General features: G+C 50.2%; 1 protein-coding gene and 1 pseudogene across 1 annotated transcript in view; one reads left to right on the top strand and one right to left on the bottom strand.

Annotated features, from left to right (window-relative positions):
- Window positions 1–24674, top strand: part of LOC144168422 (potassium/sodium hyperpolarization-activated cyclic nucleotide-gated channel 4-like) — a 30426-nt gene extending 5752 nt beyond the window's left edge. Inside the window, exons 3-9 of the mRNA XM_077697415.1 lie at window positions 2102–2262; window positions 3342–3598; window positions 5794–5943; window positions 7046–7267; window positions 11889–12029; window positions 21021–21264; window positions 23484–24674. Of these exons, the coding sequence (XP_077553541.1) occupies window positions 2102–2262; window positions 3342–3598; window positions 5794–5943; window positions 7046–7267; window positions 11889–12029; window positions 21021–21264; window positions 23484–23773 (1465 nt within the window). The 3' untranslated portion in view covers window positions 23774–24674. The remainder of the gene's footprint in view (window positions 1–2101; window positions 2263–3341; window positions 3599–5793; window positions 5944–7045; window positions 7268–11888; window positions 12030–21020; window positions 21265–23483) is intronic.
- On the bottom strand, window positions 14656–17531 carry LOC144169498 (lysosomal cobalamin transporter ABCD4 pseudogene; annotated as a pseudogene).
- Window positions 24675–25384: the final 710 nt, after the last annotated feature.

The raw sequence follows: 25384 nt of genomic DNA, 5'->3' as shown, positions 1-25384 counted from the left end.
TTATAAAAGTTCCCTCAGCTTTCTCGCCGTTCTCAAACTTACTAAACTAACTAGTTTAAGTATGTATAAATGGGAATCACTAAGCTCACATGCCGACTTGTTTCGGTGCCTACGCTTGTGTCGCGCGGTGGTGTAGCCCCAAGCTGGCACATCATGATGGCTAGGTTCCGCTGTCTCATCCTTCGAACGACGCTACAGCGGCGGCGTCCGCCGCTTTAGCCCAGCCGTGGCCGCCGCTGCTGCTGCGTTCGGGACGCCGCCCTCGCTAATTCCAGTTAACGGCTGGCAAAATCTCTGGTTTCACTCTTTGTAGAGCCACGCGTGTGAATTCAAGTGACGTCGCATGGACAATTGTTGTGGGTGTCATTTAAAGCTTTGCTTTCCAACCACCTTCACAGCATGAATTGAAGCCATTTTTTTTTCTTTCACATGTCGGTCTTGCCATTGTTCACTCGGTTACGCCGACAACGCGGATCAGCCCAGAGACGGCCGCCAAAGGGCTGCGCCCTAAATGCAAACAGGGTGTGGAAAAGGGGGGGGGGGGGGGAGCTTGTAAAGGCGTGTATTTCTTAGGGCTGTTTCGAGAAGGCGTCCCCGAAGCGGGTTCCGTCGCTTCAGTCATGCGTGTGGTAGCGTGGTGGTGAGCGGCCAGCAAAGATTGCTGCCTTGGAGGCGACGACAAGAAGCCGAAGGCAAACTTGACTGGTTTACTGCATGGCGAGCGATGACCCGAAGCAATACAGGAACGATACCCTCACAGGCGAGCTTACAGCAATGCTCGAAGAGGTTGACAGCACGGATTCGCTGCTGCAAAACGAATGAATCTATCCACCGAGAGGGTGGTTTTATACACAATAGCCGTAACGGCTCCGCGGCTTTCACAATGCTACTGTGCACACGTCTCTGCAACAAAGCACGGGAGCACTGCACGAAGCTTGCAGCACGCGCAAAAAGGGTAGCGGTGCGCTGAATCACAACAGGGCGTATCCTGACGGAGGTAGTGCGTGCGCAGTCTTACCGAGAATAGTTCATAAGGCGCAAAGAGGGGGAGGTGGGGATAGATAACTCGCACCGCCGTCCCCTTCTTTGTTCACCGCGTGCCTCCGAGGTACGCGAGGTTTTATATTCCTGTGATGCATTCGTTGGAATTTCTCGCTACGCATTGCGATTGCATAGTATTCGAATAGTATTAGTTCGAATAGTATTCGAAAAGGTTCGAATAGTATTAGTTACACGGCCATATTTGATATCTCTTTAAATTTGGTATCCTGAGTCTTGACTGCAACATTCGCAAAGTGCGCGCGCGCTTATTACGCACAGGTAAATTTATTTGGTAAGAAACGCTTGAGTTGCGGCTGCCGTTAATGTAAAACGTTTCTTACGTCGGGCGTAGCGTTCGTTTCTCACAATACACGCGCCTCGAATTGCTGTCGCAACGAAGACGACACGCACCTGTGCCGCTGAACAGCTTTGCATTGCGCGTGCAACTGACGCCACCACTGAAGGATGACGGATATGCGCTAACCCACGGTGATCTGCTGATTGCAGCTATCGCACTGTAAGAAAAGCCGGAGCTACGCGTGGCCCACACTGAGCAAAGCCAGTGTGGGCCACGCGTAGCTCGGAATTCCAACATGATATAGGTTGTATTCATTGGAAAGATTAGCTGTCAATTTCTTCGGTTGGAAATACTGCAAACGGCCACAGACATGACCGAAGCGCCACGGACATGGCGCGGCTTGTGCCACTGCGCCGCACGCCGAAGAAAAAGAAACCCCGGCGTGCGTCGTCTGCTCCGTTTGAAACCGATTCTCAGCGTTGGTGTCAACAGTGATGTCATTAATCGCACTCACATTGAACTCGAGGCAATACTTTGCGTTCGGTGAGGTAGAGTTTGTAACGTGCAACACAGTCATGGGCTTAGCACGGACAAGTACCGCCATCCCGCTGAGCCCGACGTAACGAGTGGCGGCGCACTTACATGGTTGCCTGCATGTGCGCCTCGCCAGTGAATACAAGCAATACATTGGGCGATTTGTTTAGTCGAACTGCAGATGGCACTGTTCTCATAGTTCGGCCCCCCTTGCTGGCGTCGCTGCAGGAAGTGGTGGGACATCTCCATCCTGCTGGTGCTGTTCATGAACATGGTGCTGGTGCCGCTGCAACTGGGCTTCTACCGCGGCTCCAACTTCTACTGGGCGCTCTACTCGCTCTTCTCCGACGTCGCCCTCTTCACGGACATGGTGCTCAACTTCAGGACCGGTACGCGTACACGGCCGCTCTGTGCGCACTCTTACTGCTACTCCCGCGCACCCAGGTGCCCGCGTACTCATCACCGATCACCCGCGGGTCTGCTTACTCCAATAACACCCGTTTGTTTGGAGCGCCCCACCAGCCTTCTCTCTCTCTCTCTCTCTCTCTCTGAACAGATTTTTGTATGCCCCATGAAACGCTTCTATTGTTCCGTGAGGCTTTTAATTTCAACTCCCCTCCTTGAGCTGAGGCTCCAGAGGTCGGTTTTAGCTGCTCGCACATACAATTTTTAACCTCCTACAAAATGTCGTTTTGCTGCTCTGAAACACATCTCCACCTCTCTCCAAAACTGCAGCTCCAAAAAAAAATCACACCACATCGCTGGGAGAGGTTGGTTAATATAGCTATCATGGATTGGTTTTAGTAAGTGCCGACTTAAACAGCGAAAAAGAGATCACTCTTACAAGTAGTACGGGCTGCAGGGTGCATTTTGGCAAGCACTCTCGAGGTAGTGAACCGGTAGGCTATCTCTGTCGCTAAGAAAAAAAAAAACGGAGGCAACCGATGCGTCGTTCTTCCGATGATGATTTGTGCGGGAGAAACTATAGGGTATACACACATTGAAAGAAAACTTAATTATTGGCAATATGGAACCAGCAGTGCTGATTATGGAACAAACCCGGGGAAAAAGAAGTAAAGTTGGCTCGTGGCATTTTTTTAGCTGTCCACAGCTAGTTTTATGAATGCGGTACAGAAGCAGGAGGCAACGTGCATCAAAATTTCCTTGGCTGTTCATATGCGGAGGTTTCCTCCATGGACATTCCTCAACTCCGTTCACGAGATAATAAGGGGAGGAGCGGGAGCGTGGTGTGGACATCGGAACTTCCTGGGTCACGTGACAAGAGGCTCAGGAGGAAGAGGCTTCTTAGGGTCTTAGCGCCTACAGTCGACATCGTAAAAAAAATAAAAAAAAATAAAAAAATAAAAAAGAGATGAAAGCAAGGGAAGTGCAGAGGATAGAAAGGATTAAGAGATGCGTAGGAGTGGAAACAAACGCGGGAATAAATGACACTTACCTGGGCCCGCAGGCATACACGACCAAAAGCAGGGCATCGTGATCATGGACCCGCGCGAGATCTCGCGACGCTACCTGCGTGGCTGGTTCGCCATCGACCTGCTCAGCAGTCTGCCGATGGACTTCGTCGTCTGGCTGCTGCCCAGCGTCAGTGGCCCGGACGCGGAGCGGCGTCGCACGATCGCAAAGCTCGCCAAGCTCCTCAGCCTCGTCAAGCTTATCAAGATCAGCCGCCTCTTCCGCTACGGCGGCCGCACCGAGCAGATCATGGTCGGTGCGCCGAAGAGCTCACCCTCCCGTCTAAGTTGTTTGAAAATCAGTTGTGACACGGGGATATGCGTCGCAAAGAATATCCTTAGCCTAGAACGAAGAGCAGACGGAACCGTGTAATCTGTCCCGGGTCTACTGCCATCGCATGGCCGTGGCGATCGGATGCAAAAAAAAACAAAACCAAACAAAAAAAAAAACGCACGTTCCTGTATACGCTTGCCGTTTTCTGCCTTTAAAAGCAATTCTAGGCGAACCCGCAGCGGTTGCTCAGTGGCTAAGGCGTTGTGATGCTGAGCCCAAGGACGCGGGTTCGATTCCCGGGTGCGGCGGCCGCTTTTCTGATGGAGACGAAAAGAAAAAACGCCCGTGTGTACGAGATTTCGGCGCGCGTAAAGATCCCCAGGTGGTCAAAATTAACCCGGAGCCCTCCACTACGACGCGCCTCATCGCCTGCGTTGCGTCGGCGCTTTAAAACCCAGAATTAATCAATACTAACGACCCTAATTTGGCCGTATGCGCCTCACAGTGCAAGTGCCTTGAACCCGGAATTCGAATTTGGTCTTTTGCCGTAGCTTAGCTTATATCTGTAGCGAGGAAACCAGTGTGGTTGGGCTAACAAGCCTCCAAGACTGATTAGCAGGCAAAGATTTATCCGCATTCAAGTTGGGCTTACCTGGTCGCGGTGGCAAAGATCGGTGAGCTTGAACCAGCAGTGGCAAATCAGTTGTGAAACGTTAATGCTCAGAACGGCTAAATAATAGAGAAAGTAGTAAAAAAAGTCCGAGGTCACCTAAGCAGTTCTAGGACTGTGAATGCGAAAACATGAATGCTCAGCCGAACGCCTGCGATGCCTTGCTTCCGCCTCGCGTTGTCGAAGGGTTTTGTAATCTTGCCGCTTGAGACGCTTTGTTTTGCGATATGCCTCTCCAATAGCTCGGATCTGTGCCCTGTGCGTTAGGTCGGTGCTGATTCCTGCTGCCGTGTAATGGGAGAGATAATGCACGAATTTCTCTGCCTCTCTATTCGCTCATACAGCTGCGTTCTTCCACTACCTTCATCTGCAGAGTACCATAGATGCATATTACCAGCGAAAAAACAGACAGGGACGAGGAAAGAAGCAGACGGGACACTCGCACCAGCGAAAAAACAGACAGGGACGAGGAAAGAAGCAGACGGGACACTCGCTAGTAGTGTCCCGTCTGCTTCTTTCCTCGTCCCTGTCTGTTTTTTCGCTGGTAATATGCATCTAAGTCAACACCAACTAGCCCAACTTTCAGCCTTAACTGCAGAGTACCATCTCTCACTACTGCGCAGTTTAAACTCCCGCCATGGAGCGCCTCGTGTTATGGAACGCTTCTTAGGGAGCCGTTTTCTTCTTACATGCCGACGCCGTACTTTTTTGGGGCAAAGCACCTCAGGACCTCGCTTTGTCCGGGGCTTGGCGTCAGTGTACATAGTGTTGCGCATGCACGAAAAGCATTGGATTGAATTGGATTAAAATGGATTGGATTGGATTAAATTGAATTGTATCGGATTGGATTGGATTGGAATTGTATATACTGTACACACGCGTTGTCACTCATTTACATGCCCGAGTGGGCGATGCCACGGGTGATTTAAGGTAAGAACGATCCCCAGTGCTTCGCCCACTCGTCATGATTAACTTCCTGGAGATGCGTGAATTTTCGCTCAGTAGGCCAACGCTTTCGTAATAAAAAGGTCGTGCTAAAGCGGAGGAACCTGCTTCACGGTCCTTCGCACGCTGCAGACTCGCTTAACACGCGCCCACCGGAGGTGGATCGCTGTGAAGCAGATGGTGCACATGCCAGCTGGATAGAGCCGTCATCTGTAACCCACTTCTTCTTTCGCGCAGGCGCGACCGCACCGCCCGCCACCCGCCTCTTGCGGGCTTGTTTCGTCGACAGGATAGAACTGTATGGGCGCGTAAACGTGCTACGAAAAGTTTCCACCACTCTCGATGCAGCAATTGGCTTTGCCGTGTTGCGTTTTATAATAGAAAGCTTTAATGATATGCGCACGTTTGGTGTATGTGCGTGCAAGTATGCAACGTCCGTTGTGCTTCAGTTTTGCGTACACACTTCTCGAACACAACACGTGGTACGTGCGCTTCCGTGATACTCGTCTGTGTAGTCGTTATTACCGCTCCTTCAGACGCGTCCCTTGTTGCTCCACAGTTCTACCACACGACGGGCGTCTACCTGCAGCTGGTGAACATCATGGCGCTCATCTGCCTCGCCGTGCACTGGCACGCCTGCCTGCAGTTCTTCGTGGGCTCCATGATGGGCTTCAAGGAGGAGTCCTGGATTAGTCTTTCTAATTTAGAGGTGTGTTCCACAACATAAGCTCGACGTATATGGAAGCGGCTTTTTAACATTACGCCCTCCATTTTAATCTCAACCGTGCGATTAGGTATAGCCCCGCACGCACTAGTGATATCACTTCACCCGTTCCGTACTTCCCACTGAAACTTCATTTTTTGTAGTTGTGAATTCACGTCTGTTATGACATAATTGCTCCGGCCCCATCGCCCATAATGGTTACTCTCTGTACCAGCTATCCTGCGACGTCCTGTGGTGGCCGCCTCAATGTGCCCCTTTATCTGCGCTACTCCACGCGGATACAGGACAGACACTGACATGCCGGGAGAAGTACCCCACGTACGCAAGTACAGAAACTAGCAGGACAAGACAGGACAGGGGCAAGGACAAGTTACGTCCCCATTTACGTTAGTGGACGTTGTCGGCTTTAAAGCTTTAAAATTTTTAAACTTCCACCGTTAGTTGGCTCTGCCACAGTGCGTTTTTGCTGGATGACGACTCATGTCACTGAAGGAACCCAGAAAAATGGGTGGCACCATTGTTTTTTTTCGGCTCAATGTCGCTCGTATACGACTTGCCACGCACGCAGTCTGTCCTGGTGTTTTGTACCCAACAACCCTGCTTTGGTGCGGACATTGAATGGCCTTTGGTGTAATCGGCTGCGTGCCTCCCCGCGCAGTGGTGGAGTAAGAAGCATAGAGTATAGTAGTCCTGCTGTTTTTAAGACGGAGAACAGAAGCTTTTACTTCCCTAATTCGTGCTCTAAGGCTATACGTGCTCTAAAGTTCACTTTCATTAACGTGGAGTACACCACGTCCTGTCCACAGTATCGCCAAAGTAAGAAAGTGGCTGAGAACCATCCCGTCCCAGAACAATGCCAAGGTTCTGTTTTGTGAGTATTTCCTTGTATCCCTTTAAATGATCATGTCACGTGCGCGTAGCGAGTGCAAAACATGAACCAATGACGCAGGAGGGTTGCAATAATTGAACTGCGTGCATGTTCTGGCTTCCAGCTCCTTCTGCCCTGCCCGGGCTTTGCAACCTGCTACAAACGTTAACGTCCGAAGAGAGAAGAAGCGCGCTCGCCGTCGTCTTCGTGCGTGCGCAGGGCAAGTCGTGGTGGGAGCAGTACTCGTGGGCGGTGCACAACACGGTGTCGCTCTTTATGACCAACAGCTACGGTGTGGCCGTCAAGACGGGCCTGCTGGTCGAGGTGTGGATCATGGTGATTGGCATGTTCTTCGGCGCACTCTGGCAGGCGCTGCTGCTCGGCTACGGCGCCAATCTACTCGCGCACAAGGACTACACCAAGAACATCCAGCGGGAACGGGTAACCCGCCGTGCCGCTTTTAGAGACGACAGCCTTTCTTGGGCTACTTAAACGCGGAAACTTTGCTCTGTCTGTCTGTCTGTCTGTCTGTCTGTCTGTCTGTCTGTCTGTCTGTCTGTCTGTCTGTCTGTCTGTCTGTCTGTCTGTCTGTCTGTCTGTCTGTCTGTCTGTCTGTCTGTCTGTCTGTCTGTCTGTCTGTCTGTCTGTCTGTAACTCGATTCAGCCACCCGGCCAAAGTGAAATAGAATTTACACAACCCACAGCCAAACCTAAACGTCTAAGTTCATACTTGTCAACATTGTTTAACAAAAAGAAAACATTACACAAATGTGAGGCAAAAAAATCAATACATAAGTTATGTTTGCAGTGTTCCTTTATAAAAAAAATGATGTATGCTTGATCAAATGAAATACTACATCCACTGCAGAAAAAAAAATCACTCCGTTGCCTGCTGCGCCCGCGCCACGGTAGCTTCTGGCGGCATTTGAAGAAATCAAACTGCACCAGTTACGAAAGGTTCCACTAGATAGGTTCCACATTCTGCTTGGAACACGCGTGGAGTATGGAAGCGTGGTTCTATAAACGTTGAAGTAGGGCGCCTCGATTCACGCGCGTCTCCGCCGTACGGCAGCGCTGGCATCTAGGCACCCTGCTTGGAGCAGTGGAACGCGGTAAATTCAAATTGGTTTGAGCACACCACCAGCGTGTTTACTTCGGGAGGAGCGCGCCGGGAGAAGAACAGCGTGAGAGGTGAGCGGGAAACTGAAGGAAGGCATTTACTTCGCAAATGTCGACGATCGTCATTCGTCGACATTTACAACGAAAGGAGCAGATACGCGGCCATTTTTTTCGGTTAGAAACGTTATTGAAGGGACACCGATGGGAATTCGTCGTTCTCATTTGCGTCTGCACCGTTCGATTTAATCTTATACCGTTTTCTACCTCTTTAGCCTGTTATGAATCAATGCAAAGTGCTTCGCCGTTCCCCTGTCCGTCCGAGCTACGCCGTCTGCACCCAAGTTCTGTGCTTTGTGAAAGAGTTTGCTATGTTTTGGGAAAACCAGCACAGCGAAAGAACCGTGCGTGTTCGGACAAGCTCCTGCGTGAAACCTTTAGGTATCATCATCGCTGATGTACCGATGAGATCATCGTCATCGGTGCTGATCATCACGCTGTGGGGATCGCTCACGCTGCTTCATCCTTCTCATTTTGTTCGCCATTACGCCAGTAAAGCTTGCGATTTCCACAGTCGCTCTTCTCTTCACGGAGATCCTTGTTCCTAGAGCATAGATACCCACATCCTGCATTAGGCGAACGTTATCGCTTCAGCGACTTTGGCATGTGTGGCAGACCCCCCCTGCCGGAGTGTGCGCCACCGCGTCTCTGTACAACCCTGTTGCGGTTGACGCAGTGGGGATTGTTTTGCTTGCGTGTAATTGACCGTGGCTTAAAAACTTAATGTCGAGGCATGCTTTGAGAGTTGGCGCAAATGATTTTAAAAATGTTCGCACCTCGCAGAACCCGTCAGGGCGTTGTTGGACTCGGCTGGACAACGTCACTCATCCCGTTTAGGTTGTCATGTTGTCGCACTTCAGTACATCGTCGCCTTTTTCTTCCCGCCATGGATTAAGCAGCTGAAGTTCATGTTGAAGTGTTACAGCGCAAAAGGACAGAAGACGCAGAAGAATGCGCAGGACGGGCGATGACTCGCAACTGACTTTGCGCTGTAACACTTCAACATGAATACCCACCAACTCGCCAAACTATTCGCCTTGTTGCAAGCAGTTGAAGTTTGGCGTGTGGTTCTTCGTCGTCGTAACGGAGGCCACTCTTTTCTGCGAGCCGCTGGCCAGTCACGCTAATACCTACCGAAACGTCGCTGACTGCCTTACCACATCCCCTACGATGAAGGACGTCTTGCCCACCTGGGCAAGACGTCCTCGTCGTAGACCACCCTTCTTGACCACCTACTCACCATCAGGGCGGGAGATCGTTCGATCGCAACCTCATGGAGCGCCGACCCGGACATGGGTTCTCTCTCTCTCTCTCTCTCTCTCTCTCTCTCTCTCTCTCTCTCTCTCTCTCTCTCTCTCTCTCTCTCTCTCTCTCTCTCTCTCTCTGTTTCTTTCCAATCCCTCCCTCCCCTCTTTCTCTATATCTCCCCTGTCTCTCTTTCCCTCACTCTCTCTCTCTTCCCCTTCATCTTAGCAAGTACTAGTTCCTCTGTAACGCAGCAGAAGAGAGCGGAAGTCACAATGCCTTGCAATGTGCTTTGCACTATCGAGCCTTCAACATTATGGTCTTTTACCCACTTCGTAATTAATATCGCCCCTTTGTTCGCGCGGAAGTATAGTGAGGTGAATAGTGAATAGGAGTCGACGAGTGGCAAGATTTTGCGTGCTAGTAATGCTCGGTTGTGGCTCGGTACTGACCACCGAAAGTTGGCGCATTGAAAACAATTTTTTTAATGCGTAGTGTTGTTTGCAGAGTATCCCCACAGCCAGAACCGTGTAACGTTCTGCATTTCCACAATGCAGATTTCCCGAAAGTTCCACCTGTAATCGTTATAATAGCGCAAATGGAGATCATTGGTCGAACTAAATTTTGAACAACTAAAAAATAAGAAAAATATAAAAACTACGGAAAATGAAGAACCGTGTAAGGACCTGAATTTCCACAATAATGCAGATTTGGCACAAGTAACACCTGTAATCGTTACAATAGCGTAAATGTAGATAATTGGGTGGACGGAATCGAGAAAAACAAAAAAAAAAAGCTGTAAAGAGGCCCAAGAGCTGTAAAGGCTAAAAGGCAAGCGGCATAAGAATGCTACGCATTAGTATACAATTTTTCGAATTCCTGCAGATTTTTGTACCCGTCACCGCGGCGAAGTGGCTTGTGCTGCCGAGGCCAAGGACGGGGCTTCCGTTCCCGGCCGCGTCGGCCGCTTTTCTGGTGGAAGCGAAAAGCGAAAACGCCCGCGTGTCCGAGATTTCGGCGCACGTTAAAGATGCCCAGGTGGTCACAATGAATCCGGAGCCCTCCACTACGGCGCGCCTCATCGCCTGTGTAGCGTCGGCGCTTTAAACCTCACAATCATTCCAACAATTTTGTGCACAAAATAATTCCCGACCCATCTTGTCATCCCGCACCCTAAAGACACGGGTGTAGAGCCTCGGACCTCAGCTACGTTCTAAAGAATTGCTCGACAATAACTCTGCTTTGGCTTCAACAGGGAGCATTGTTAAAAGCTAATCACTTAGTCGGCGACAGATAGCGATATCGGTTTCGATGTTTTCGCAACGCTTCTTTGCGTAATGGCGTCTGTTAAGCGGGTGTCCGTCCGTTGAGCGTAAACATTTCTGATAGGAAACTGAATACTATCTGAGGGAGCCGTGTAAGTTATCTTTCTGCGGTGGTTGCTCCAAAAACCTGGCATTGTTTCTGCGTATCGCCTTTCTCTCTGTGCTGTTATCGGTTAAGTCCCCCTTGTGACATAGATATTCGCAAAATGTGCTCGAAATCAACACCGCTCTGGCTAATTCTTGTCCTTTTTAGCGTTTTCGGGAGCGCGTGTACATTGCAGCGTAAGGGAGATTAAGCAAGCTCGGGGGGGCGGAGCAGATGTGTTGGTGACTAGAGAAAGCTGCCCAGAAAACGAGGACAAAAAAAAAAAAAAAAAAGACGGCTAGCCAGTTGTTGGTGCAGTCATGTTGCCTTCTCCATCTGAGGGTACGCTTTGCACATTTAATGTGCGTTTTGCGTTAGCCACAGTTTCTGACATAGGAATGCTGTTTCACGCGAGTACGGGGAACCTGTTTAGTTTTCTGCGATATTCGAAGGTTTTGCTGAAAGTCAACAAAGCGGATGAATCGATCCCCTAATCGATTAAAGCCTGCCAATTTTTAATCGGCGCCCAGCCCTAGTTGTCAGGAGTACGTAAAAGCGATTTCCTGAATAGCTGGAAGAGCGTTCCATCTGCTGTGGTCGTCTATAAACAGAGCCATGTGTGCGACACGAGCCGTTACGCCTTTCTGCCCCTGGCGGGCGGCATGTTGTTTTCCGCTCTCATCGTTCAGATTATGCTGCAACCAGTGCCGCGAATTTCACGCTTCACTTAGCCCGGTACGGCCCTTGGCACGGTACGAAGCTGTAGCCGCCGAACCTGGGCGTGGCAACACAGTAACCATGTGCTCGACGTGATGCCCGACTTGATCCTGCTTTTAGGTATACCGTTCCGTTCCACCCTGAGCACGTTCCTACCCAGTCCTTCTGTCCTCCACTTGTCTTGCGTCTGCCCATGAGAAAGGACCTTCCGGTTTTCCCTTTTCTTTCATAGCATAAATAAAACGAAAACAGTTTCGTTAAAGATACTGCGCTCTTTCCCATCCAACTTTTCCAAGTAACAGCGAAATACAATTTCTATTATTTCGCGCGCTATTTTTCTAAAGCATTGGTAATGTCCGAAGCCTCTTACCACCGTTGCTGCAGACGTCACCAAAAGCGTGTGTCCTGCACCAATGCATCAACTACACGTATATTACAGGGCTCGGTACATGCACGATTTCAGAAGGTTACGATGTGTGGCCGACGTTCATTCGTACACTTGGATCGCGCGCAGATGCAAGAGGTCGAGGAGTTCATGAGCTACTACAACCTCCCCGACCAACTGCGCGTGCGCATCAGGTCGCACGTGAACGCCCAGCGGATGTACCTGAACGACCAGGACATCCTCGCGGCCCTGTCCGGCAATCTGCGAGAGGTAAGTGCACGCTTACCGCACAAGTCAACATCGCGTCACAAGGATAACGCGCGGCTTGTTTTCTCTGGGATGGGTGGCCTCCGCGGGTGACGACAGTACAGCTGCTGCAGCGATGGTCTTCGATTGCAAGCACAGCTCGTTATAAAGAAGTCTTCGGAACAAGAGCCTGTATCTTGGTGTGCAGCGCGAAATAACCGGGACACAAAGAAGGAATTGAACAGGACAGCGATTGTCTTGTTCACATCCTTCTCTGTGTCCCTGTTACTTCATGCTGTGTGCACCAAGATGCAAGTGCACAACTAGCCCAGCACGCCACCTTGCAAGGACCTGTCTTCGTTATAAGCGGTACTTTGTTGAAAGAGGGGATGATTTCCTCTATGTGCATGGCAGTATTAGACCATGAAACACTCAGAACAAAGCGGTATGCTGAATAACATGATTTCGTTTGAGCGAGGTTTTACCGTGTGTGCTTACTGTGATTAGTTCCTTTAAACCACCAATGTTGAGTACGATTTTCTAACCTCTTTGGGATGAGGTGAAACGTTCTTCGTGACGGAATAGGGAATGCGGAAGGTAAACGTGGCTCCCCAAGAAACTTTTATATTGTTCACCGAAACCGAACGTCTTGGCGCTTCCCGCGCCTTTTCTTAACGCTACACCCTAAGGTATGGCAATTTGTCGTCATTTTGGGTGCACAGTCAGTTTTGGACGTTGTTTGTGTGGCCGCATTTGCGCGCGAGTTTACACCGTATATGTGGCTATTGTATCACTAAAAAAGCCAGCTTGCTAGTTTCGAATCAAACGTAATGTTTCACCCTCTATCGCGTCGGAAAAAAATTCTGAAATTTAAACATGAAAAAAAAAATCGTATCCTACTTCAATTCCGCCTGCAGTTGCGAAGTATTATAGAAAACTATAGGGCATACGATATGACCTTTGCGGCGCGCTTATAATACACGCCAGTTGTCTGTGTGACGGAACGAAAGTGCTTTGAGCCAATTGGCTTCGTCCGTCTAGTAAAGTAAGGCTGAAAAATATAGAAAAAAGCTAGAGAAAGGAAAATTTACTAACTGGTAAAATTTACAAGGCTCAGTGCAGAGGAATAGCATTTTGCGCAGGAAATGGAAGAACCCTTATGATCCTGTCATAAAAATTTGGATGGATTTCTAAGAGGACATTTTTACTTAGTGGAGTCTAAATGCGGCAGAGTACGCACATACATGGCGTCACATTTTTAACCCTAATTCGTTGCTGTGATGTAACTGAAAACAGTGCTATCAGTGAACTTCAGTTGCAAACGGATTTCCGTCTACGTTTCCTGCCTCCCTCCCTCCGGATGTCTGTTTCTCCGCCACATGGGCACAACAGTATTTGCCCGCAAACTCAATCGATCCTCCTAGGTCCCTCTCTGCAAAGATCCTTATGCACATCTCAACTTCGTAAAAATAAAAAGAAACATGGTTCATATTTACGCCGATTTTATTCGTTTGCACATCTGAGCCGATTGGCCCTGCTTGGTTTCAACGTCCACAAAATTCTTCCGGAGCGGTGCGGATAAATTCAGCGGTATGACGCCAGTGAGCTCCACATAATGTGCGCCCTATGCGTACAGAGAAGCAACCTTTAATTAAAGGCAAAGAGGTGAGGAAGTAATGTGGCCAGCTACTCTGTGTTGAATAAGGGGACCGGGGGCGCAAATGCGGGCATGTGTGGCAAGTGTACAAGATAGAACGTACATATGAATGTAGAGAGAATTTACTGTTCCAGTCCACTGCCCTGTGGGGGCGTCCGAAAAGCGTTCGATGATTCTTCACATGATGCCGAAAATCCGAGTAGAACTCGAGCTTTACTTGACGCTACATTAGTAAACCATGAGGTCCCTATGGCCGATAGGAGCTTTGCTTACGGCAGCCTTGCGGCATTAATCCTTAACCGCCACCGCCATCATCACCGGCATCATCATTATCACCATCAATGTAATGCCTAGTGCCTTTTTAGCGTGAGCAGTTTCTTTTGCAGTCACATTCGCAAAAATTGAGAGAAATGTGTCAAATGAACGGGTTAAACACGTACAGTCTTTACCAAAGACATTGGTGGGCCTCAGAGCTACGACCTTTGCTGCTCTGCTTAAAAGCAATCGACCGGGAATGTTCGCGACACCAACTACGAAAAAAAAAAAAATCTCGTAAAAGCCGCGTAGATGAATTATTTATTCGCTGTTTCGTTCGTTTCTTTTTTTGCGTTATTGTTTTACCGTTTTTTGCTGCTTAAGGGGCAATTGCTGTGGTATCAGTGTTTTTTCTGCAACATAATGATGTTGTTGGTGTAAGTATGTCACGTGAGGAAACGCTTTGCGGCAAGCCAACTTTACATCATCGCCCCTTCACCCCCTACCCACTATATTTGCGCCCGAAATATCACCTCTGAAGGAGGCGTGCAAGAGCGTCTTGGAAGTAAGGTCATGTGACATGCTGACTTCGGCGCGGGGCGGAAGGGGCCACCTAAAGCCACCAAATAAGCTTGTTTAGTGACGCTAGGGCCGCCCAGCCGACGCGGCCTAGTAATAGTCCTGAACAAGCGACCGATTCGTAGCGTTATATAATAATCAGGACAAAAGAAGTGCGGGTCGTTTTGAATGATTGGCAGATTTTATTACGTATTGCAAAATGAATCGGCCGTAATCAGGACAATAGCACACACAAAGCGGAGATTGCCATTCTGTGAGATAACACTCCACAGATATATATGCTGTCCATGCTTGTCGCAGCGGCGCTTTCGCAGTTCCTTGAGATAAACCCGCAACCTGTACATTTCTTTTCTTTTTTGAAGGTTCAACGTACAGGATGAGATAAGCATCGCAAACGCACACGAATCACGGCAAGTTTGGTTGAAAAGGCCGTTGGTTTTATCGTACCAGATACGGTTTTATGCTGAAGTACAACGGTTGTGATCTGTAACCTCCCCAGGAATGTTCCGTCGGTCACATTTCATCGTGGGTTGGTCCTTGCTCGGTTGTTGCACTGAGAAAGTATTATTAATTCACGCTCATGTCCGGTCATTTCCCATATTCAAAGTCGCAGACGCTGAGGAACTCACATAATTCGTAGCCTCGCGCAAGGAAGCGCTGATATTCACGTCACAGTCCAATAACCATCACTTCCTCTGAGTTGGAGCGTCACCTCAGGTTCCCACCCTTCGATCTTGCGCTCGTAGGCTACAGCAACGACGTTGATGCCTCGTTTCGCGCACTCGCCGTAGAGACGAGAGGCGAGGTCAGCGTCAAGCGCGGCTGTCGCCTCATCCATGAGTGCGAGCTTGGGTCGTTGATAGAGCAAGCGCACCCAGCTCAGTCGCTGCCGCTCTCCGGGAGACAGCGTGTCGTACCACGTGGCGTCCACATCGGCGTCCAAGCCGTTCACGCTGTCGAGAAGGTGCTTCAGACCCGCCAGTTCAAGCAGCGAGGTCGCTTCCGAGTCTTCATCATCGGCGACCTGTTCGTGGCAGTGATCGAGAGGGTAGCGGATCTGCTTCCGGAGGCTGCCCGCGGTCAGCCAGGGAGTCTGCGGGAAGAACTGCATCGATCCGGCGTTTCTCACGCGCACGCTTCCAGCATCCGGGTTCCTCACGCCCTTGATGATCCGTAGGAGAGTCGTTTTGCCACTCCCGCTGGGGCCCGTGATGAGCACGGTTCGCTTGGCGTCCAGCAGCAGTGTAAGCTTCTCGACGAGCACGGCACCGTCTCGGGGCGAGCTGTACGTCACGTCTTGGAGCTCGACCGTTGGCTTGTCGTCCTCGCCGCCGCCGCCGCCCTCTCCGTCTCGGCGTTCTTCGCCACAGTCTCCGTTCGGAACTTTCTCCGTCCGAGCGACCCCGCAGTCACGCAGCTCATCGTTCAGGGACTGCAGGGTTTCCCGGAGAACCGCTATTCTGTGCGTGTTTCCCGCGATCACCGTCAGGTTGCCGGAAAGGTCGACGAGGCTGCTGTAACAGCTGATGAGGTAGATGGACACGAACGCGTTCTTGCTTATCAAGCCGGTCAGCTCCACTGGCGTGAGTGCGTCGTACGTGCCGCTGAATATGGGCACGGCGATGACCAGCAGACTGAGGATAGCGCCGGTGTAGTCGAACAAGTGAATGCCGAAGGCCAGCGGGAACTGTCTGTTCACTACAGACTGCTGCGCCTTGACCACGTCGCCCAAGACGGCGTCCGCGTTCTCTTTTTCCACGGGCTCGCCATCCAGAAAGGCGATCGACTCCGAATGGTCCCTGAGACGTGCGTGCGTGCGCCTGAATTGGCCTTCTTGCTTCTGTTGCTGGTACACGCGCGGAACCACGGGCGACATGAGGAACTTGTTGAAGACAGTGAACACCAGAAAGAACAAGAGCGTCGACACCGGCCCGATCCAGCCTGTGGCCACGTACGCCTGGTAATTGTAATATGCTATCGTGAACGGAGCGATCATAGCCGGCGGCAGCGCTTCGGACAGAGCCCTGCAGAAGCGGTCCACGTCCTGGGTCATTCTTTGATCCGCGTTGTCCAGCGCCACCCCCGCTTCTTCGGCTACATTCACGTAGTAATGGTTCTTGCCCGAGAAGTACATAGCGTGCAGGTCGAACGTGATGATCTTGCGCCAGTGGACACCCACCGTGGAAGCGAGGAAGCTGCGGAGCGCTCTCGTCTTGGAGATGGCGAACACAAGACTGAGGCCGAGGGCCGTCTGGATCCAGAAGCCCCGCTGGTCTTTGTTGCCCAGCACCACATAGTAGCGGCTGCTGATGAGGCCCACCTGGTACGAGATGAACTCGTACGTCACCGCGACGAACATCAAAGCGCCGAGAAGCAGCGCGGACTTCTTGTTTTTCAACAGAAGCAAACAGAGAGTCCAGAAACGCCTGACCAGAAGCGTGTTGAAGCCGACGACTTGCATGGTGACAGCGCGGGGAGAGCCCGGCGTCGAGAGCGACCGAAGCTCGTAAGCTTCGCTTTTAGGAGAGAACGTAAAGCAAGCCACGGCGCTATCTGGTCGCGAGGACAGTGACGGTGAGAAAGAGCGTACTTTACTTGATCGCATCCGATGGCGCATATCTTATCGTGCTTCAGAAACAACCTTCTCACTCAACTATGTCGGGGAACCTTTGTCGCTGCACGAAGCTTCCGCACTTTATCGCGAACGTTGTCGTATCACCGGCCTTTGTTTCGCGCTGGCAAACCAGGCTGGAATCTCAGGTGACCAAATAGTTGCCTGCTGTAGTGCGCCGCTCGATTTGAGGAAGAGCGAAGCTCTGACTATTGCAAAAATGTTCACCGCACTGTTGGAAAGTAGCGCTTGCCGGTGTCAGATGTGTGCCGAGGGGTCGGAGAGTAACCTTAAGCACGTGCTTTCCATAAGTACGCAGCCAAAACAGTAAAAAACGCACTCTTGCCGTTAGAAGCGAGTTTTTTGCGGCGTGCACAAGCGAACATGTGCACGGACGCCGCGTGCGCTTCTCGGCTGGCTCGGCTACAAAACCTGTTTCCGCGCGAGACGGACAAAAAGCAACAAAACGGAGCGGATCGCGTAAGCGAACGCGCGAGGTGGGAAGGACACCTGTCGACACTTGTGAGAAAAGTAGCGCGCGTCCCGTTGATGGCGCGAATTTCGTACGCGACAGCGGCTGGCGGAGTCAGCCGATGACTATGAGAAGAAGAGGGTAAAAGAAAATAAACATGTTTTTTGTTAAAATCGACTCGCAGAGTCTACGTATGAATAAAAGTTGTCTTATGCGTAAGTTTCTCGTGGACGCCGCGGGGCGACATCTGAGCTGTGCTGAGCACTTTAGTGGACGTATTTCTATGTATGTATGTATGTATGTATGTATGTATGTATGTATGTATGTATGTATGTATGTATGTATGTATGTATGTATGTATGTATGTATGTATGTATGTATGTATGTATGTATGTACACATACACGCACATGTACACATGCATGCATGCATACATACATACATACATACATACATACATACATACATACATACATACATACAAGTAAACGTGATAAAAACCCAAAAACTAAAACCTGATTCCGTATCCTATATTGATAAGCATTTTTAATCCCACATCCCCCTATTTTGTTGGTTGGGACATTCGCTGGCTGTATATAGTATTACAGAAGTTGCCGGAATTGCAGAGAGAACGCACCGTACTGTTGTCCTTGCTGCAGATAGGACTTTTCTTTGGCTGGCTGGGAAGTGCTGAAAACGTTTTTTTTCCCCCTCCCAGATGTTGCTTGCGCGGTCACGCCTCGACGCACTACGCTTCTCTTGTTGCCTTCTCCACACTAATTCATTTCCCATGGCTGCCCCTCGCAGTACACTGGGATATTGTGGTAGCTGGAAAGAGGAAGAACTATTCTGCCTCTCGTCCACGTTTCCCCTCCCGCACAGGCGCGTGGGAAATAAATGTTTAGTGTGTACTTTGGTGTTGCCATAGGCTGTTGACGGCTGCTTTTTACAGCGGAAGATCTACAGTCAAACCAGTTTATAGCGAACTGCAATATGCACCGCGATTAGTTCGATATATCCAATAATTCGATATAGCCGAACCCGCCTATAACGAGCCTATTGTTACGAGTTCGCAATCCCCCCGCAAGCCCCCCGCGTCCTCCCCAACTCCGCCATCCGCGTATGCAGAAACGAACACAGTACAGTAGCCATTACCAGACCAAGATAAGCCATTTATTGCAAGTATCGAAGCTACTTTCCGCCTTAACTGCCCACGTTAAAAAAAAAACAGTGATTTTTGTTTTCACTTTTGTTTTGGCGGCTTAAACTAGCATAGCATTCTCTACACGAAACATTGGTTGCACCAGTTCGAGTCGGTGTCCTCAAAAATCAAAGAAGCACTGGCGGAGCACATTGACTGCCGAAGGCGCTTCATCATAAGCGTCGGACGGATTTCACTGGCGACATCATGGGGAACGTTGGCGAGCTCTTCCCAAAGTTCACTGATGCTGCTGTCTTGGTGGTCTGCACTCACTGACTGGGCGGGTTCCGTCACGAGACCCGCGCATCGGAAACAGTTCCGGAAAGTATTGGGCGTCACGTCGCTCCATGCGAGGCGCAATATCTTAGTCGCGGCTCTTGCTCCGTGGTCGCGGCCAATCCCCATCTCAATCGCCGCTCCGAGATGATGCATTTCGGTGGCCATTCTAGGCGCCCAGAGTTCGATATATCGGATGTGAACTTCGTTATAAGGAATATGTTTCCCATGTATTTCCGTAACTGAATTATTTTTGTTTGATATATAGCATATTTCGCTCTATCCGGGTTCGTTATAGCCGGGTTTGACTGTATTGCTCCAGGTACAAACCCGGAAAACGCTTCGTTTTTCTCACAGAGTTTTTTTTTTTTTTTACTATATACACTAGAGAGAAATCTGACGCTCGCGTCTACGCACATCAAAGCCGTCTAGTCGTCATGGGCCGCCATTATACCATGCGCTCGCCTTAGTTTCATCATTGGCTTGGATTGAAACGTTTTAGTGGCTCGAACACAGTGCCACACAAAAGCAAAGAATGATATGGTATCATATAAATGGAAAATAAAACAGGCTGTTTTAAAACTAAGAAAAAAGAAAGTAAAGCGTATTTGTGCCGGGATGGTTGGGCCTACTATTCTGCAGACCAAGCTGACAGTTAACAACAGTGTTAATATTTTCTGGGAAACTTATTAGAGACTTTTATGTTATTAATTTTACCATTATTTCAAACAATAGGTTGTTTGAAAAGCTTGGAAATTTTTTTTTTTTAGCGTGCCTACGAAAACGTCGCCTTCGCGGCGAACCCGTGCACCGACCGTCAGCTGCAGTTGTTGCTGAGCGGGTTGGCTTATACTTAAAGAAAAACGAAAACGTGGCGTTAAACAGTTGTGGGCGAATACAAGATATGGACGGCTGCAGGCGCCCGTATCTGCCTTATCTAGTCTTCGTCGAAGTACGTTTTTTTTTGTTTTTTTCGTCAGCTACAACTTTCGCGGCGGCCTATTACCCGCTCAGTCATACGTTCCTTCGACTCCGGCATGACCAACGTTAGGTACAGCCACGATCAAAAGTTTACGGACCAAAAAAATGGCAATTTTACGTTATTTCTCTTCCGGTGCCTGAAAAAATTCCGTGTGCATGTGAGATGTCGTACAGTTACTGAAGTAATGAAAAATACGGAACATAGTACCCCGGGCTGCCGCGCGGCAGAGAAATAACCCAAAATTGCTGCTTTCGTGGCCCGAAAACTTTTGATCGTGGGTGTACGATCACGCACCGCCAGCTCTTCCACTGAACATGCAGTTGCCACGGCTTACGGCTCCCACAGAACAGGGAAGATTTCAGCAACCTCGTAGCTCGTAGACGTGTTAATGCATAGTGAAAAAAGCAAATCTAAAAAATCGCTTAAGGATCCAATTGTCCCGCCAAGCCCAAGCCAGAAGTGGGGGTCTCCCATAACCCCCCACGACGACATGGATTCCCAGGTGCAGTTTCCTCTCTAGTATACTTACTAAGAAACTCTGTGGTTCTTGGTGTCAATCTGACCTTCCAAAGTCAAACCAGCGACTCGTGCGGTTGCAGAGTAAAAGTGTCTCATCGCTCGTTCGTTCCAAGGGAGGGATGGGGTGAGGGAGAGAGGGTGGAAAAAGCAAGGGCGTTGGCCATGAGAAAATGCTTCAAGGAGGCGCCGGCTACATCCAACTTCAATGCGCGTTCGCGCTTGTAGCGCCGACTCTGCCGAGCAGCGTGTGTGTTTTGTCTTGTCCTGTATGGGGACGCGTTCACTGCGCGCTCTCGGCTCGAAAACCCAGCTATGATACGCTTGAAAAGTTTCACCGCTTTCAACCGTGGCAGTTTATTTTTTTTTTTTTCAAAAAGAAATACGCAGTACGCAATGCACCAGGACGTTGTAGTTGCGGTGCGTGAGAGAATGTAACCCGCGGGACTCCTCCGCTGTTAACGCAGGACGTGCTGCGGCACAACTACACGGCCACGCTGACGCGAGTGCCCTTTTTCGCGCAAGCCGACCCGGAGTTCACGAGCGCCATAAGCGAGCGGCTCAAGGCCGAGTTCTTCCAGCCGCAGGACCCCGTGGTGCGCCGCGGGGCGATGAACATCAAGGTGTTCTTCATGCGCCAGGGCACCGCCAACGTCACCAGCGAGACGGGAGAGCTGCTCGACACCGTCACCGACGGACAGTACTTCGGACGTAAGCTGGCTGCCGGACGCTGGCGAGAATGAAAATCAAAGCCCCTTTCATGAGGGATAGATAGTTAAAACGCGACGCTTTCTCCCGTACAACCGGAGTCAAAGTCAAAATTAAAAATCCGAAACTGCCAAAGTCTAAAGCCACCGTTCAACCCCACACCACCAAAGCCAAAGAGCTTAGAGAATGTATTTCATCATCATCGTCATCATCATCATCGCTAACAATGTGTTCTGCCAAACTATATATAATTTGCGCATTACGAGAGGTCCGTTGGGTGCTAAAGACATCCCATTGCTGCGTTATGTGTTGTATGATTGAAGTACGCTTTCTGTGAAGCGTACATCATTCTGTACCCATTCTGTAAAGATGGCTTTACTGCAGTGTTTTACTCGGACATCGATGTCATCGGTGAGCTTTACAAAGCTTCGCTTTAAAATGAGGCAAGCGTGAAGAAAGATAGAGGGTGCCTTATGAATTCCCCCGAGGATAAAATAGGAGAATGTGTTTGGAGCAGCTCGTTGAACGCCCCAAAATTTCGCTCTGGTCTGCTGCCCGTTTGCAGTGTACCTTCTTACTCGTGCAATCGCAAGCGCGGTCCATCCTTTGTGCTCGTCCGAACTCGTTTACACCACTGATGGAAAAGGACAGAGTTCGTAGAAAGCGCAGGAAATATTATCAACACTTCGCGCGCATTTTACTGTCTGGGCGCAGCGACAGCTATCCTTTTATTACTCTGTGCTTTACTACCAACCGTATACCAACAGAGTTAACATTGCCGCCTCACTGACTCCGCACTCCGGATGAGTTATTCTTGCCATTCAGCATTCTGTTGGGGATCGCAGGCATCGCATACGACGGGGCACCCATTCACTGCGCGCAAAAGAAAGCTAATCAGGAGCGGACTACAAAGCGCGGCGCAAGCACTGAAATGGCGAGCCGTTGAGCTCGCCGAGGACCCGTGGTCCACGGCGCGGCTCACACATGCAAGCCTACACAGAAAGCGCGAAAGCTCGACCTGACCTTCCCGGCCTTCGACTCGTCATTGTTATCGGAACAAAGCAGTCTTTTTAATGAACGAAGCTCGTATTCAAGCGAAGCTTGTATTGGCAGACTTGCGCCGCCAGTGGTGGCGCACGCCGCAACGCCTTGCGGCAAAGCCAACTTTGTCCACATGCTCTACCGACGACGACGATGATGATGCCCTTGAAGTTTTAGGCACATGCCCATACGAGGTGGTTGGCCAGGGATTAAGCGTCGTCGCTCGCATCACGCCACATCGCAGGTGCGGTCACTCGCTCTCGTCGGGTAGTTCACCTTCTAGCGCGGCATGGGTAGACCGGGCAGCCATTGAGGAACAGAAAAGATCCCGATAATCGCGGAAGAAGGCCCGCCATAACGTGTAGCAAAAATTTGCGTTAGGGTAAAGCTCAGCGAAATGAACGGGTTTCGTTTTGGTCGATCGATGGTTTCGCGTTTTCATTTCGGTCGCTGCCTTTTGATCTTGGCAGAAGTGTTTTCGTTTTGCGGTTATTGCGTTTCAATTTTGGTCGTTTTCGTTTTCACTGATGTCAAGTTTCGCGCGCACCTCTGTTTCCGGAGGGAAGGGTTTATTTTTTTTTTATCTTCACGACACTCCTAAAGGGGCCTGTCGCGCAATAGATGGCCGGTAAAAAGCGCGAAGGCTCACGGGTACGTCGTCTGTCCTTGCTACTTCCGGTTCGAGGTCTCGCCTGGCCTCCCGTTGGCCGACGGCTTTTACGCGCGTGTGTGCGTGTTGTTTATTCGTCACAGAGTGCTCACCTTTCAGAGGAGCCCCTAGTAGGATTCATCGTTGTTATTCACTGAATGCGCGATGCATGAGCATTTTTTTTTTGTGGAAACAGATAAACAACATGCACACGTACGCTCGCGTGAAAGCCGCCGGCCTGGGAGGCCAGGAGTGCTCTCGAACCGGAAGTGACGGCACTCTGCGGGAGAAAACAGTGTACCCATGAGCCTTTGCGCTTTTTACCTATCACTTATTGCGGGATAACAGATGCACAGTGCTGCTGTTCCTTCGATTTCTTCGCCTATAGTACTCGCTTCTATTCGAACGCGCCGTGGAACTGTGTCGCATACCTCATTCCGCACTACGGTTTTAAATCACCGGCGCCAACAACGCCTGCAGTGTTTGAGCCCTGACCGTGCCGCGGTCGTCATGAGGCCGTCGTCTCCCGCAGAGTCCTGCCTGCTGGCGCCCAAGGTGCGCACGAGCAACGTGGTGGCCGTGACCAACTGCAGCATCCTGACGCTGCAGGCGACCGACTTCCACGACGTCCTGGCGCGCTTCCCCGCGCTGCAGGCCATCTTCGACGCGGTCCGCGCCGAGATCCACGCGCAGGAGATGCAAGAGCGCCAGGACCGCTTCCACACCCTCCGGAAGCGCCGCCAGTCGTCCATGCTCATCCTGCCCGAGCTGCAACGTATGGGCGCCTCCTCGCCCTCACCCGAGTCGTCCAACCTCGAATAAGGCTCCGCCTAATAGCCTCGTCGGCAGTAGCACCTCAGGGAAAACCGCTACCCTCGAGGACGCAATACGCAATACGAAGCCCGTTATGCAAACTGAGTGCCGCATGCAGCGATTTCACTTTGTTTGAACTTCGCGCAATTGAGCAAAACGTAATACAAGTACGTTACACCGAGTGTTGCAGCGATTTCGTTTAGTTTGAACTTCGCGCTTAAATTGCGCGGAACGGCGAAATTTCTGCGTTGTGAGGAACCTGGCGTGTCATCCAGATCTCAAGTCGTGTGGATGCGGAAATAAGGAGAGGGACCATAATCCCGATGATATCTTTATTATCAGAAGGAAGCGGTGTTCCTCGCACCTTCACCGGTCTAAGGAACGAAATGGGCGCAGGTCCCGCGTCTGGCGGTGTTTCAACCTCACTGATGGGTGGGAGCTTAGTGGGTAACAAGCATGCATTTCACACTGTGGACTGAAGAGAGCTTGCAGGCAGGCTGTCAGCTTGGGAGACGGGCAGCGCTGAGGGGCCGCGGGACCAACAGCTAGTAGTCCCCTTACTATTAAGCCAGTTTCCCAACAATCCGCTGAATATAATTGTCGCGGTAAAAGGCAGGTACATAGAAATTCAATGGCGAATGCCAGGTCCTTTGTTGTCATAAGGATGCTCCGCAGCGTCTCGCTTAGCCGCGATGGACGAGGCAGGGATAAAACTTGAAGCTAAGCACAGTTTATGTACGAAAAATCTGCAAAATTAAAAAAAAAAAAGAATTGTCTGCTAATGCGTGGCATTCTTATGCCGCTTGTCAAAGTGTAAGTTACCCGCCGCGGTGGCTCAGTGGCTAAGGCGTTGCGCTGCTGAGCACGAGGTCGCGGGTTGGATTCCCGGCCGGGGCGGCCGCTTTTCTGATGGAGGCGAAAAGCACAAACGTCCGTGTGTACGAGATTTATCCGGAGCCCTCCACTACGGCGCGCTTCATTGCTTGCGTTGCGTCGGCGCGTTAAAACGTAAGTTCTTTACAGCCAAAATATGGCTCTACGTATCAGAAGGCGTTGGGTTACTTTTTCCTTTTTAATGTTCCTTTTTTTTTGACGATTATGTGTTTTTCCATTATAGCGATGAAGGGCCTCTACTTCGCTGATTTTTTTCCCCCGAAGAAGCAAGACGTACTGCTGAGTTGGTCCATTTACGGTATTTTTGTACGTATTTCCTACGTTCTTTGGCGGACTCTCTTGTTTACTGTTGGTTTGGGGGGGGGGGGGGGGGGGTAGGAGATGTATAAGATACATATTTTTGATTTTGTCAGATCATTTTTGTGAACATTTTGATAATTTTATTAATCTTTAAGTTTTTCAAACTTCTGCCTGACCAATTATTTCCATCTGCACTGCTGTAACGATTACATGTGTTACTTTCGCCAAAAATGCATTTTTTGTGGAAATACAGGGCGTTACACGGTCCTGGCTGTGGGGGTAATTGGCGAAGAATGCTGCGCATTAAAACTACGCAGACGAGTGACGGTGTCCAGCCGGCGTGAAATGGGCACCGTGCCCGCGAACAAAAGTAGAAAAGCAAAAAAAAAAAAACCAAAAAAAAACCTCTTGCGTTCACTGGCCAGA

Source organism: Haemaphysalis longicornis, unplaced genomic scaffold (genome assembly GCF_048455015.1).
Source record: "Haemaphysalis longicornis isolate Haplotype H1 unplaced genomic scaffold, Haemaphysalis longicornis Haplotype H1 scaffold_2, whole genome shotgun sequence".
Lineage (NCBI taxonomy): Eukaryota > Metazoa > Arthropoda > Arachnida > Ixodida > Ixodidae > Haemaphysalis > Haemaphysalis longicornis.
This window is presented reverse-complemented; position numbering and strand designations above follow the sequence as displayed.